This window comes from Phycodurus eques, chromosome 9 (assembly GCF_024500275.1).
Source record: "Phycodurus eques isolate BA_2022a chromosome 9, UOR_Pequ_1.1, whole genome shotgun sequence".
In the NCBI taxonomy this organism is placed as follows: domain Eukaryota; kingdom Metazoa; phylum Chordata; class Actinopteri; order Syngnathiformes; family Syngnathidae; genus Phycodurus; species Phycodurus eques.
This window is the reverse complement of record NC_084533.1, coordinates 23,676,398-23,692,954: the sequence shown is the minus strand read 5'-3', so window position 1 is coordinate 23,692,954 and position 16,557 is coordinate 23,676,398. Positions and strand designations below refer to the sequence as shown.

Sequence of the window (16,557 nt, the reverse complement as noted above, 5' to 3'; positions counted from 1 at the left end):
TAACCAGTCACTCACCGTGCCGGCTTGTTCGGGGCTAATTAACATAATTTGTTACAACTTCATTGTACGAAAGCTTTGTATACATGGCGTACATGTTTTCTTTTAAACACTTGTATTTTTTACCTCAAACAACAATAGTGAGGAATATTCATATAATGCTAAATTCGACCTCGTTGCGCTTAGGAAAATTTGCAACTTCCATTCACCACAAGTTGTTCTACCAAAGCTTTTCTCTTAATGCAAATGCATATCATATTTAACACTGACATGCAGTATGTTTGTAAAAGATAATCTGAGGATTCTGTGAGTGTGTGACCTCGAACATTTCCATTTTAAATAATGCTGTAATGTCTACCAAATTGTCTTTGTGCTCTTTCGCAATGCATGAACCTACAGTATTCTCAGGTTCTGCTGTGCGGAAGCTATAATAATGATAATTTTATTTTAAATATTTGTTTTTTTCATGTTGATGCTTCTATTATAATGTATATTATTAGCGTTAATTACCCCATCAAATAGCCTTTTTGACAAACCCAAAAAATGAAAGCTCATCACATTTTAAAGGCAGTCCTATCCTGGTAAAAATTGACATAGTTCCCAAAACTCACTCAGCAGCATCTCGTGGAACTTTCTAGAACGGTATCTACAGAAAAGTAGGATTACTTTTGTATTAGACAGTCCTTTGGCGCCAATGTGTGGCATTTTAGGGAGTTTCAGAAAGAGCACAAAACAGGGAAAAGGTGAGTTTTACAGCGAATCACAGAGGCTAGTTTCTAAAAAGAAAAGAAACATTTTCAAGTAGCGATACCTGTGATACGAGTAACCAGACTGCATTTTTTTTTTTTAAATATGAGCTGTCGTTTTTTCAAAACAGAGGCTTCAAGCAGTTTAATCCCTCTCCCTGTCGAAGTTTATTGTCAAATTAAACATTAAAAAGGGAATTACATAATGTGTATTTAACCAAACCACAAAATCTACTTAGGTCTGCTAGCTTAATGCTAACACACATGCGCAATCGCATAGATGGGCTCATGAAACTAGCATTGATAGTCGTTGTTACAACCCTTTAAGCAACAGATGCTTGAACGCAAACGGTTTAAGCAAGACATGTAGACAAATTATCCTATACAAAAAACGAGTTGTGATTGTCTCCTCTATCGCTATGTATAATCATATTATACTGCCACCAGGTGGCCAAACAGTAAAGGGGCGCACTTATGTAGCCCTTTATCAACACTTTACTTTGAAGTGCTTTACAAAGCCTCACTTTCACACAACAATGGAAGGCTGCTGCCATGCAAGGCGCTGCCAGGCCCTCTGGGAGCAAAATAGGGTTCAGTGCCTTGCCCAAGAACACTTCGACAGAAGGCAGCCGGAGCCGGGATTCAATCCGGTGACCCTTCGGTCACTGGACGACCTGCTTCACCAACTGAGCCATGCAGGCACGCACACCAGGAGGAGCACCACAATGTCTTGAATTGAAGGGAAAACGTGCCAAAAACTCAGTCATTATTGTATGTTTTTATAAAATACAGTATTATGGTCTGTGGTCTTCTTTATTTAAAAAAAAAAAAAAACAATTAAAATTACAAACAGTTTTGTTTTTATTTTATTTTTATGTATTTTTTGTGGCGAGGAGGGGGACTGGAACGGATTATTGGCCTTTCCATTCATTTCAATGGGGTAAGATGATTTGAGGTGCGGGTGCTTTGAGAACTCGTAACCCAAGGCATCTGTGTATTTATGCATTCATCACAGGACAAAAATAGCTTGATGGGGATGATTTATTATTATTATTATTGAGTTTTAGACTAGAATACCGTGTATGATGCTCCTTGTGTAGGTGACCGAGATGAACCAAAGGTATATGACAACAGCAGCTACTCCAATCGAGAGGCATACAGTCATGGGCACATCGGATAAGCTGCCAGTGTTTCATATACCTCACATTACACATCAGTACACACACACACACACACACACACGCTATCTTGTGCACCATCTTGCTGTCATAGCGTCCCTTGTTTTCCATTTGCCTGCCTCTTCTTCCTGATGTGTAATTTTTTGTTGTTGTTGTCATTTGATCAAATTTAATTCATTCCCCCCCGCGCTGGGTTCACCCATGCTCGACATTACAGTACAAGCGCACCATTTGGCTGCATAACCACAACACAATATGGCATTTCTTCAAACAATACAACTGTCGGCTGTTCTTATTTACTTTTCTCCTCCTTCACATTACCCTGGGCTATCTCTTCCTGCACACTTCACGCTCCCCTACCCACAATGCAGTGCAGGACCGCCGTTTGTTTGACTTATGACCACGGCGCCTTAGAGGGGAATGCGCACACAAACGCACAACTTTTCTCACCTGGGCTGTTGTATAGCGCTCCTTTTGTTGTTTTTGCAAAATGTCAAGGGGAAAATATGGGATATTTTGTACAAAACAACATAAAATATTCATAATTAGCACTAAATTTGCAATCCAATGCCCATGAAATGCCAAGTTTGTCATTTTGAGGAAAAATACATCCCCAACATTTTTCATGAAGTGCTCCTTTTGTTGTTCAAAAGCAACGCTTTACTGTGCTTTCTCCCCCACAAAAATAAATGAGAATGTTCCAATGTACATGTTCTAGCCACCGCTCTAGACATACTAGAGCTAGTCTAGCTAGTCTGAAGCCATTTTCTATTCGGAATTGTGTTCAGTTTTAGGAGTCCCACTGTGCTCTATGGGACATTTCATTTTGCAGGTTTCCACAACTTCTGTAGTCTGGCGACAATGCCCGAGTGAAACGTGAGTTCGACTGTCTCGCTCCACTGTTCATTCTCGTCGTTTTGAGTTGTAAAAAGATACCGCCATCCAGAATCACTTCACATGTTCCTCGTTGTGTGTAAGACTAGAAAAAGCAGTCCCATTATTTGCAAGCCAATAGCTCCTGTGACCGCATTAAAGCCCCAAGCAGTTAAAATCACAGCCCAAAAAAAAAAAGTCTTATCAAGGCTTATAGCCGTTTGGTCGTGCTTCTTGCAGTGTGGTACTGACGCACTTTGCATTGGCCTCCGCTTTAAACCCATCCGCTGTTCGCGCGGGTGCACAGCGATGATTTTATTGCAGATGAGGCTCGTTTGGCCTGAGAGGCAAGTGCTGACTTAGCAGGTGGCGGGGGAGGAGACCGGCCCGCAGAGCTCCGACGCAACAATGTCTGCATTAGCTGGAAGTTCATGGAGTCTGAAATGTGAAATGAGCGGATGACAATGACATTTTAAATATCACTATCCTGGAGAAAAGTCTTGTGCGTGATTTTAAAAAAATATATGTGAAATGGACAAGCAGACGTCTTTTAAAAAAAAATAAAACATTTTAACTTTTATTTAGGGTCTTCTTAGTTAATATATATATATATTTTTATTTTATTTTATTTGACCACATATAAATGAGAAAAAGGGCACCCCACATATGAAGTTCTTTAATGCAGATTTTTTTCAGTCTCACCATTTTGAACAAGAACGAGGAATTTCAAACCGAATTCGCTTTTTCATACTGAAATTTGAACAGTCCCAGCAATTTTGTGGGAACATGTTCTCGATGAGCACATTTCAATGACGTCAGGCTTGCATTGGGTAGGTCGCAACTGATCACTTTCACTGCAATCCCGTTGGCAGGTATCATATTTAAATTACATTTATATCCCCCCCCCCATACTCTGGGCTCTGCTCCCACATGAAGAAGCAACTTGCTTGCGTGTTCCAAGGATCAATGGATTAATGCTCACTCTTTGGCTTTTGTAGCACTTTGGATTTGGACACTCGAACTATCCATGTAGCCATTTTCTATACCGCCTCCCCTCATTAGGGTCCCTGGTGAGCAAGCTGATTTTGGGGAACGATCTTCGCAACCATTCACATTCACACGTACAGTATGGGCAGTTCAGTATTCAATTCAATTAACATGATGTGCAAACAACTCGACCGATCTGCTGCCCAACAATTGAAATCCTGTGATGGAATTTCAGTCTAACGATTGCCAAGTAAACAATGTCCATTTCCTACTAATTAGTAGAATTTAATTAATAGCGTGAATCATAAATCATACTTTATTATAATCAAAGTGGGCTCCCTGAATAACTATAACAACTTCCCTTTTTGCTCTGTATTAAAGTTGTTCCCATTTATCATAGGGGGGCAATGCAAATAGTCCTAAATCAGTCTGCGGCGTTTGCAGATGGAGCAGCAAGATTGTGCAGACGTGTGTGTGTATGCCAGATGGTAGCTAAGGGAAGGACTGAATCAGTCTGCCAATAGCCTTCGTCATAGACATGATTAAAGACACTAATTATATGGAAAGATATTAAATTTTGGTCCCCCGGTCTTTGCCCTGTGACAAACATGCAACACACACACACACACGCGCACACGCACAGTCCTCCACAAAGAAGCATCTCATTGCAAACTGATAGCAATCATGTCGCTACTAATCAGGGTGCTTGCTGAACAAAGTTGTCAGAGGAATTCAATCATATCGCAGATGATGAAAGCTTTTTCCATCAGTGAGGATGCAGGAGGAGGAACGTGGCCTCTGACGCGAACTTGCTCGTCGTTTCCCGGAGAAAATGCCGACGTGAGGTTTCTGGAGAGCCGTGTGATCCCACGCGTCGGCGACATGAGGAAGACGCTCTGCCGCTGTCCTGTTAAGATTTTGTTAGTCCTCATGAGAGGCACTGAGTTTCTCCGTAGGTGATCCGCATCTTGAGAGGATCATGTGGAGAGCTTTGTCCTCATCACCCCCAAAACGTAACCCGACTTGCAAGCGCATACTGTAGATAGTCTAGATTGGACCAAAAGATCCAGTGGATGAAAAGTACGGGCAGCGCACTCTTCCCTAACTTCTAGTTCGAGTTTTCCCCGTCAACATAATTGCCCTAGAGTAAATCAATGTGACTTCTACAGCCGTTGAACTTTTTATCTTATCCATATCCAGGGTTAGGTTGTCAAGATTGAGTGATGATGAGACCAGACTTGGCAGGGAGAGTTATGACTGGCGATGAGTCACGAATCTTCGAGTACGACCCAAAGACCGAACGCCAGAGCCTTCGGCGGAAGAGTCGGACGTAGCCAAAGCAAGACAATAGAAATCCGAAGTTGAAGTCGTGTCGATCGCATTCTTCGACGTAACACGCATCGTCCAATCCGAGCTCTTGCCACAGGGACATACAACCAGCACATCGGCAAAGAGGTCCTGCGAGAGTTGTGCCAGGACAACTCATAGCTGCTTCACCATGACAACGAGCTGCTCACAAAGACCCGCGCATCGGACAATTCCTGGCCGAGAAGAAAATCACTGTGCTGGAGCAACCTCCCTACTCACCCCATCAGGCTCTATGGGATTTTTTTGCAAGGCACTTTACACATTGAGCGAATCAGTAACCACAGTCATCATACATTTACTGTATGCATGTAAAAAAAAAAAAAAAAACTGAACAGTACAATGCATTAAATTATACTGTAGTAGTAGTCACGTGACATGCAATAATACACAACACTGTTTTACACGACACTACCCCACACGATCCATTACACGTACACATTCGGTGCTAACGCTGCAGGGATGCAAATATTGCAAGTCCAATCTTGGCCTGAAGGCACCAATTTGTGTTCTTTTAAGTTTCCATCTGGGTCCAAAGTGAATCTGCAAGTGTTAACCGCCAGCAGCTGGCGAGTGGATGGACGGACTGTATGTGAAAAATTTACTTTGCTGTAAATCAAATCTTTTTATGGACCTGATGCGCACGCTAAAAGTTGAGCGTGTACCTCCACCAAAGCCGTTGAAAACACAATGTTGTTTTTTTTTTAAATATGTTCAGCAGATGCTTGGCACATGCGGCAAACATTCTTCAAGGTTTGCATTTGTATAATCCTACTAATGGACAACCAAGCCAAGTAGTAGTATATTTATATCTATATAATGTACAGAGATGAGTTCATTTGATGTGGTGTTTTGCCGTTAGTACACCTTTTAAATTATTTGTAAAGCATATAACTCTTTGAATTCATATCCCAGCTTCACACCAACATGTATATTGTCTTTGTTCAGTTTGCAAATCTTAATGTTCAGTTTTTCATTTTCTACTGTAGTCCTCCCCCAAACTAAAAGAGAAAAATATTCTATTGTTTTTGTGTTACAGATAAACTAAAAATGTAAAACTCATAACATCTTAAAGGTTTTGTTGGACGGCAACAACAACAAAAATGTACAAACACAAAAGAAATATTTAATAAAAAAGATAGGGTTTAAAAAATTCTCAAGTGCAAATATAAGAAAATAAAATCTAATGAAAATATCTGAGAAATATATTTGTTGGTGTCATACAAAAGTGCTATAATCCTGGCAAATTTTCCTAGATTATTAAAGACTATTTGGGCCAATCACAAACCTGAAGAAAGTCTTCCACGGAAAAGGCACGAAAACAAATAAAATAAAATAAACACAATCTAGTACATATGCATAATAGCATGATAGCCTGTTGACCCAATGACACAATTTAGACAGTATCGCTTCATTTGAAAAAAACAGATGTGAATGTTCCATTAAAAACAGTCCATAATTATAAACATGAAACTTTTCAATAGTTGATGTTCTAACTATGTGTCTAACCTTTTTAAAATCTCACACAATCTAACCAATTGCACCACAAAGTGGCGCGTGAAGGTCATTTTTGGAAAAATGTCATGTTTAAGACTACGGCAAAATGGCACATAACCAGAGAGCCAATCAAAAGTATTTCAGTGTGTGTGTGTGTGTGTGTGTGTGTGTGTGTGTGTATATATATACTTTTTTGTTTTTGATTTTGACTTTTTTTTTAAATTTGGCACAATAAACGTTGTAAAACATTGATGTAATTTACCCTTTAATAGAAGAAAAACAAACCAAAAATAGATTAGCAATCCTACATAAGATGCTCAAAGAAGACCAATCTTAAAAAAAATAATAAATAAATGATAATCCCCAGGTGACCGCTTTTGTTAGCCTGACTTGTCCCAAATATCATAAAATACCCTCCATCCTGTGTGAAAAGCCAGTCCACCTGTTGCCCTGACGACCTGCCTATAAGGCGAGGGCTTCTTTAGTCGCACACTTGGTCCAGAGAGTGGGAGGAGGAAAAAGGTGAAGGTGAAGAGCAGGAAAATGGACCAGAAGAGCTGACTAAACTTAAAAAGAGAGTGGATGTGAGTGGTTATTTTAGTATTTTGATTTGTGCCCATCTGCTTACCACATACAAGCAACTTCAGTTCAAATAGGAAGATAATGCTGAAAAGAGTGGTGGGAGGGGAAAAGGTACAAATACTTTTAGTGTACTAAAGTATAAGTAAATTGTTCAGGTACCTGTAATGAAGTAGTTAATTTTCTGATTACTTTTACTCCCTATATGTAAAAACTGGTATCTGCACTTTTATTTATTTATTTATTTATTTTTTAAGACTCGTTACTTTTTTCAATCTCAGTGAATGACAACACGATGTAAGAAAGGCATAAATAGAAGAGGGGTAAAGTCATCATGGTTGAGATCTTGATTGATTGGTTGAGAATTTGGGGATTTATGAGGCCAAAAATAAAAACATGTCGGCTTCAAGAATGATTCGTGGTGAATGCTTTCTCTTGTGCCAGCCTAAAAACCGCCATCTTGTAATTTGAAACACATTCAAGTAAGGTGTATTGTTTTAGTTATGATTTACTAATTCAACATTTTAGCACTAGCTAGTACTAGCAAGCTCTTGGTTTAATTTAAAAACAATAACTGACATGTTACATGTAACAGAATTGTTTTCTTATTGTGCCAAGTTATTAAAACAAATATATTTATTTCACAATAAAGCATACTTTTTACTTATGTACTAAAAGTAAAGTGAAAGCATGTATAGCTTCTAAAGTTTGACACTCAACAGAGAAGTGTTGTTAACATTTGAATGATTAAAAAAAAAAAAATCAGCAATATAAAATGAGGTTTCAAAATGGATGGTGAAAAATTAAGCTGTTGTCTCTGAAATGCTGCGAGTGTGTCTGAATGCACTGAAACCAGACCCTGCCCGATTACCTCAATGAAATGCTACTACTTCGACCTTCCACGAGGATTTTTCTTATGCCTCGGCATGACTACATATTCGAGCTGTGGAAATATGTTGACTTAAAGCCTGCGGTGACTGGAATATATATCCCACCGCAGGCCTCGCAGGACTTTTCCACGCCGTGACAATGAGGCGCTCTAAAGCAGCCGCACCAGCATGTAGCCCGAGTCCACACGCTGGTTGTCAAGTTAAACTTACATTTTTTTTTTTCCCCCGGCGATTGGCTGGCGACCAGTTGAGGGGGTACCCCGCCTCTCGCCCAAAGACGACCCTTGTGAGGATAAAGCGGAACAGAAAATGGATGGATGGAGAAGTATCTGTACTTCTACATAAGTACACAGTGTGAATGCTTTTGCCACCCGTGGTTCAATGGAAGGAGTATAGTGGAGTTTTTGGGGGGTTGTTGGGTTCATGGATGGAGTGATGGATGCAGAAGGAAAGAAAGCGGGGTTAGGGGCGGTCTGGACCGACAGTGTCGAACACGAGCAAATTAAAATAAAAGCCAAGGATGGATGACAGCGGGCACGCGGGGTGAAGATGGCGTTGTTGGGAGGTGGGAGGGAGTTGTCCATGTGGGAGTTTAGCCAATGAGGCGTGGACAGGGGCTAGTGGAGCTGTGTTTTTTTTTTGGGGGGGGGGGGGTGGAGTCGTGACTGCCGGTTGATTTACGGCGGCTTTGCTTTTAATGAAATTGTTTCAGTGACAGAGCCGGTAAAAGGCCCTTAATGGATTGGCCGGCCTAATGTAATGAAATTACTCCCTCTTTCACTACGCAGAGGAAAGAGAAAGAAAGAGAAAGAATAAAAGATGACATTGTCAGGAGGAGGAGGAGGAGTAAAATGCAATTAATATTTACAGAAGAGACAAGAAGGGGGGCACTTCCTCTCCTCTCGCTCTTTCTCTCTATGGGCGTCTCCCTCTCTCTCACCCCTCTGGCGGGCGAGTGAGCTGGCAGGTGATAGGCTGCCGCCACGCCGGCCGTTTGGCCACTTCTATTCCTCCTTGCCGGCTCTCCTTTTTCCTCTCCTCCTCCTCCTCGGGGCGGCTCACACATCACGGCGCTGAGGTGAGAGCGGCCATCCCCTCCACCGTGTGTGTGTGTGTGTAGGGTCTCCTACTTTGGGCTCACTACTGAGGTATCACCTCCCCCTCCTCCTCACACACTCATTCACGTCTATTTTTTTTTTTTTTTTTTTGTAAGTCCCTCCTCCCCCTCCAACTGAGCGGACCTTGACTCTCTCTCTCGTGTGTGTGTGTGTGTGTGTGTGTGTCTGTGTAGGCAACTGGACAGCAACCACATCAGCTGCATTGAAGATGGAGCTTTCCGAGCCCTACGCGATCTGGAGATTCTGTAAGTGGAGAAGAAAAAAATAAATAAATCTTCCTCCTCCTTCTTCTCCATCTTTTCATCTAACAGGTCTCTTCCTTCATCCTGTCTTCATTTTTTTTTTCATCCCATCTTCTTCCTCACTTTAATGAGTGTCTCGGTGTACTAGCCGGTAAATGTTGCATGCCAAAGTGTCTTTTTCTTACAAAATGTGCATGGAAAGGAGCGTGTCCTTGATCCACATCACACACACACACATCCACGCAGAAACGCACTCTTAAATATTCCTGCATGCTGTTGCTACTACTAAAAATGTGCTCATTAGGCACTCAAGATGCTGGATTATGCATCTATCTTTTATTGTGTCGCATTTTTATGCTCCTGGTGACATTTTAAGAGAAAGTTGTTGCTTTTGTGTGTGCGTGTTGCACAAATGTGGGCTCATTTGTCTGCAGGGGTTGTTGGCAGTGTGTTGCCATGTACGAGGAAAAGTTCTAGCGCGAGCGTGCTGCTGCTGATAAAACTTGTAAATTAGAGAAGGCGAGGATGCAGAGGAGGAGAGGATGTCAGGGCATGAGTGGGAGGGGAAAAAAAAAAAAAAAACTCTCCAAATTGGCCATTCTGAAAACACATGGTTGTATTCTAGTGGTTGGTATGAATATTCTCAAGGTCACTATGGCATACTAGTGGATTACTAGTGCACTTTTATAATGAATTCAAGTTGGAAGTAATTGATTTGAATGTTTTCCATCCGGCAGAATCAGGTGCTTTCCACTTCCAGATTTAAATTGCCACAAACCCCAAGAAGACCAATGGCTAATAGGAAAATAGTAATCGGTGTCAAGGAAGTATGGTGACATGATACATCTTGACTGTTCTAAAATATTCAGGGCAGAGCTAAGTTTAGCCTTGGTTGTTAATGGAAGTTACAGAGTATTTTGCTGTGGTAAGTAGCTATTAAAAAGCTCAAGCTAACTAACGACAGCGGCGTCTTGATTGCTTGACAATTGCTATTTTTACGAGTTGTAAAGGTGACATGCATTTCCCCCCCCCCCCCTAAATCTATCAGCCATTTATTTTTAAGGTTACTGCTGTAAGATGAGTTTTAAATAATAATTGTGATCTTATTTTGTGGTATATTTATGGTTAAAAGTCAAAAAATATTCAGGCCAGGTGTCAGTTAAAAAAAATGTTTTCCCGCTATTAGTTCGCTGTCTCATTGTAACATTTGAGGTCACATGATTGGAAATAAACATGCTAACATTAGCTGACCTTGTTGTTTAAGGGTTTTATTCCACACTCTCCACTTTGCTGCTGCGGTCCATTTTTTGTCTCGCTAGCTCTCAGTCTCCACCCAAATAAAAATTAACTGAATACTAGAATAGCATTTTTCATAGTTTCCTGTGCAAAAATGAACTGCCCCAAAATAAGCTGAGACGAGGTGGTACTTTGCAGTGGAAAAGCAGCATTCGTTAAACCAACAATTGGGAATAACTATTGCTGAAGATCCTTGGCTCCCCCTGCAGTCCTGGAATGAAATTGTCTTCCGTGGAAGCAAAATCTAAAGTCAAATGGGCAATTATGCTAATTGTGTTAAGTGGCAAAGACAGGCCCATAGAGGGTAAGACCTAACAGAATGTTATAACATCCTCTTGAAATTAAAAGCATTTTTTTGGTAGTCTGCCACACATTAGTGCAATCGGTGTGTGCTGACTCATCCGTCGATATTTTAGACTGCTAAATTTGTTACTCGTTGCTATGGTAACAACAGAAATGTTCCACATTGCAAGGCTGTTTTGCATGAATATGCTGTCCGATTAAAAGCAAATTTTGTGTATTAAAAAAAACTGGTACGAATTCATTTAAATATTGTAATTTTTACATAATACTAAACAATCATTAAATAAAAAAAATGGAGAGGGGGAGAGCGACACAGTGATCCAGTGTTTCGGAAAATGTTAAATATGGAGAGACCATTTCAAAAATATATATTTTGTTTTTATAAGTCAAGCCTTAAAATTCCCTCCCACATGCGCCAAACATATTTAAACACCCTTTTAAAGACATTTTAAACGAATTTCAATCCAGAAAATTGATAAGAAATCAGTGATATAGCGAGGTTGCCACGTTGAAGATATGTGCTATTTCCCCATGTGTTTGAATTAAATTAAGATGTGACAATTTGTAAGATATGTTAATTCATTCATAAAAATAATTGTTTCATTAATTCTAGATGTAGTTGGACAGTAAATCCAATATACTGTAATTAAAAGTTAAATACAATTGAACTGTACTTGAAAGGTGAAAAGTAAAAAAATGTATAGTAGTGGATTGGAAAAAGAAATTAAAAAGGGTGTATGCAAAGCTTCAAGCTTCATGATAATATGCCTGATTGTATTTTAATTTTAAATGTGTTTTATTTGTATTGAATTGGCATACCACTAGAGGGAGACAACGTACCACTAGTGATAGTCATACCACACTTTGTCACAGCTGACTTCAAAAACAAAGCAAAGTATCTTGACAACATTCAATCTTTCAATTTCAAACACAAAACAATGTTTTTCTCGTGATTGTGTACATTTGTTGCGATGACTCCACATGAGTTATTTATGCGGCACACGGCGGTGCGTCGTTAATCGGTGTCATCCTTCCCTTGCTGCTGTGGCGCTGATGGTGCGGTGTGGCGCTGCCTAATGTGCTCACATGAATGATTCAAGAGAGTCGCGGCTTCCGGTGGAAACGGTTCGATATGCGGGTGCGCGAGAGCCAGATGAGAACCGAGCCACGATGATGTTGAGAAGAAGTCGTGTCCACCTTTTTGGTTCCTGACATTTCCCCCCGGAGGGGAGTGTTGATGGTTGATGCGGGACATTAGCAATTCATAAGAGGGTTGACGTCAGCGATTTACAATGCACTGTAAATACACAGCAGACGGCAGGGCACACACTTTATTCACCCCGGTGTGACGTTTTAGTAAAGCCAGGTGCACAAACACACACACACACACACACACACACACGTGTAGTGTTTGTTCATGCGTCGCCATACTCACACACACACACACAATCTGTCCAGGCCAAGGGGTCGAATCTGTGAGCATGATACAAAATAATACGAGGTCATGCGATTACACTCTTAGGTTGGCAGCCGTTTTATTTCCTTGGTTGCACTTTTCCAACCACTTGTCAATTTATTTAAAATAACAGTACACTAACCCCCCCCCAATATTCATGGGGGCTCGAGACCGAGCCCTGTTGTGAATTGCAAAAAAAACTACAATTGACGCTGTCCCCATTTTTTAAGTACTGTATTTTAAATGTTACTTTACTTTTAATTTTCATTTATGATTATTTTAGTTATTTTTTTAAATTTATTTTTTTAAATGATTTAGTATTTCATTTATAATTATTACTGCATTTGTATTTATTATAGCCCTGCTGCAAAGCCAAGCAACCCATATTCGTATCCTTCATGCTTATTCAATTTGTTTTCTTCTTTCTTATTCTGCTGTTTTTATTGATTTATTTCTGTTGTGCCTGAATTTTACATGTACCATTCAGCGTGTCCGCACAAATGAGGTATCAAAAGCTGCATCTCGGCCGGACTCTGATTGGAATTATCTGTCATAGCAACAGCTCGAGGCAGTCGCATCTCAAGGCATCACTGTATTAATAGTTTAAATTGTAAATACTGTATACCACTGCCTATGATCCCAAAACAATTTCAAACTGATGTTACAATATTACCCTTAAAAATGAATGGCTTACAGAACGGAAGTTCATACACATGTTGCGCAAATCTCTAACTTCCACTACCAACCCAGGCTAAACTTGGCTCCTCCCTGAGCATACAAAGCTAGTTTTATTGCTTCAACTTACTTCCTTGACACCCACACACATTCCTTTTGAGATAGATTTAGTTTTTCAGATTATTACTATTAGTATTAGGTGAATAGTGAAACGTGTTTTTGTAGCTCATTAGCTCTGCTTTAAAGTCATTTTTACAGTTGTGAAATGTGAACGCCACAATGGACCATGTAAAAAGCCAACTCAAACCCACAATTTTGCTGTTTTGTGTTTGTTCAGCGTCAAGGCTATCAAATTGCCTGTGTTGAATATCATTGGCAATTAGCTGTCCCATGGGAGCTTGAGCTCACAAAATTTTGTAGGATTTTGTACAAAAAGTAAATGGGACGATACCATTTTGAATCCGGCCCACTGAGCATTTTCATTATCAAGATTGCTGTAATATGTGTTGCATTAATTCAGCTATTATAAATATATTGTAACCAATTATTCAATTAAATAAATTTCAATAACCAATATTAGGACATATTTTAATTCTTTTATTGATTTATTTTATCTCATGTACAAATCACATTGGCCCGACTTTAAAAAAAATCTAATGTGGCCCTCAAGCCCCACCCTATTATAAAGAGGCTCTCAAAAGACAGTGGGATGATTAATTGGCCAGCAGGATTTCACCGTCGCTGTTAACTAACTTTAAAACTGTTAATTAAAAGCCATGTAAAGTGTTAAAGTAATTTGAGTCATCCGCAGATTGCAAAGCATGAATAAGACTGATGCTGCCCATCGTCACTAGAAGTCAATGTGACACCTTTGTGGTGTGGAAACAGCCAAGCCCCAAATTGAGTCAGTCAGTCAGACATTTGTTCCGTTAATAATTAATGCGTGCCTGCCTCCTTCCCTGTGATCTTCTACCTCTTCCGTCACGACGCTAACGCTTTTTCCTTCCTTTTTTGATATCTGTTATCACACAGCTTTCTTTTTTGTCATCTTTTGATCCTTCTCTCACTCTCTCATCTTTGAGACCTTTACTCATCTAGCATCTTTTCTTGTTTATTTTTTAATTTTTTATTTATAAAGGTGTTCTCTCATCCAATCACATCGCTACATACTACATTGCATATTCATTTCTCTCTCAAGTCCTCTTTTCAGATAAATAAATGATGTCTGGGGAATCTGGCCGCCCTTCTCCTTCCTTCTGCTCCTTTTTACTTGCCGACAACATGCCAAACTCCACCATTTTTTCCCAAAATGTGTTGAAAAACAATACATAGTAACAGCAGCCATTCAGAGCCTTAATAAATTATAAGCTTGCTTTTAGAAGGATGAGCCTCGCTGCGTTCATCAAAACAGCATGTGAGGAGGAGGAAGAAGAAGAGAAAAGAGAGACATTAAGGGAGATGTCAAAGATGCCGTTATCAGTCAGTGGAAGCAAAGCTCTTCTATGACCTGGGGCTGCAATTAATTAAATAGTTTGAATTTATTTCATGGAATTTAATATTAAGCTATATTGGTAATCTATATTGGTAAAAAAAAAAAAATCCTTAGTAAGCTTGGAAATGCAAATGTACACAATTTTAACCCAATGACGAATATTTCGTCTTCTCAGAGTTGATTATAAATTTTTTTTAATTTTGAGGAAATTCCACGAATACTTCAAATCTTTAATTTTGTCATTTATATTTACTTCAGTTATTTCAATTAATTTTATTTTATTCATGATATGCAATCCCAGCACTACATATAATGTAACCTACTCCATATAATGTAATATAATACAGTAATTGTAAACAATTATATTTTTATCATTAGATATTGGCAGAAGTGTGCACAATTTCAACATAATACCAAATATTTGAGCTTTTACACAGTTGATTATGGATTTCTTTAAAGGAAATTCCAGTACAAATTTGTATTTTTTTTTGTATTAGTTTTTTTATACTTTCAGTTTCATTTTATTTTATCTTATCTATTTTAATTCATTTTATAATTCCAGCACTACATATTGATGCATTATAATTCATATATCATAAAAATATGTACAAAAAACAAAATACTTTCAATTTTTTAATATTGTTCATGACTTATTTTTTATTTTTTATAATTGTATTTTTTTTATTTTGTATTTTACTTTTTTCCTGTGGTCTGAGCATACAACACGAGAGAGGAAATCCCAACACCACATATTGCTTTTTTTGTTTGTTTGTTTTTAATGATTACAATTTGAATTTCCTACTGTCCCCCTGAATTTTTGGATAGGAGGTCTTAATTGTATATTTATATTTGTATGTATTGGCTGGAGGAAATCCCCATTAAATCTTCCTTATTGTGACACCTGCTTCAGTAACCAAGTGCAAATTTAAGACAAAAGAAATGAATTTCCAAACATTTTAATATTTCACAAGATTGGATTCCACTTATACTACGCGCTTGCTAATTAAATGGTTAACATCCGAGGCGTGAGCATTTTTAATAACGCATATTAATAAAAGTAGCCAAACTATAATTCTTTTTCATGTCCGACAGGACAGCATTAAACTCTGACTTGTGTGCGCGATAAGGGTCTGCTCGGAAAAACAACGGCTAATTATGATTTAAAAAAAAAAAAAAAAAAAAAAACTTGATTAATTTACGAGGGAGGTTCATTAGCGGCCCACGCCATTATCATGACTCACACAACTGCATGTCGTTATGGATGTGGCTTGACTGATTATTCAAGACGTTTCCATAAAATATAATGCACTGTTACAAACATTTTGTGGAAATTCATACCAAAAAAAAAATAATCTTCCAAATTCACAAATAGTGCTATTTTCATGTTTCATATTTTATGTATTTAGTAAAATTGATATTAATAAATTTTTTAAACACTGCTTTAAATCATCATCATCGTCATAAATAGGACTAGCCAGAGTGACCTCCTGCTTCCCAAATAGTGAGTTCAAGGTTCATACATAATTTTTTTTAAAATGGTTGTTCATAGACTTTTTTTAATACTACTAAATAACAGCTATCATCATTGTCATTGGCATTTTTATTTTTTAATGTAACCTTTACTTAACCAGGTTTGTCCCATTGAGATTAAAAAGCTCTTTCTCAAAAGAGACCCGGCCAAATCAGGCAGCAGAAAAAGAAAATAATAATTACAAGACATAGTACAATTTACAAAGCACAACTCTCAAGCCACAATTGCCTCCTGCTTTGCAAATAGTGAGTTTATACGATATCACTCTACAGTAAAAGTACCATGTTGTAGGTTTATACATGATTATTAAAAATGGTCCTTTTTTCCCCCCA

The 16,557-nt window shown here is 38.7% G+C and overlaps 1 protein-coding gene across 1 annotated transcript in view; it reads left to right on the top strand.

Moving 5' to 3' along the window:
• Nucleotides 1–16,557, top strand: part of slit3 (slit homolog 3 (Drosophila)) — a 234,223-nt gene that overhangs the window by 117,252 nt on the left and 100,414 nt on the right. Inside the window, 1 exon segment of the mRNA XM_061685536.1 lies at nucleotides 9,404–9,475. Coding sequence (XP_061541520.1) covers nucleotides 9,404–9,475 — 72 coding nt within the window.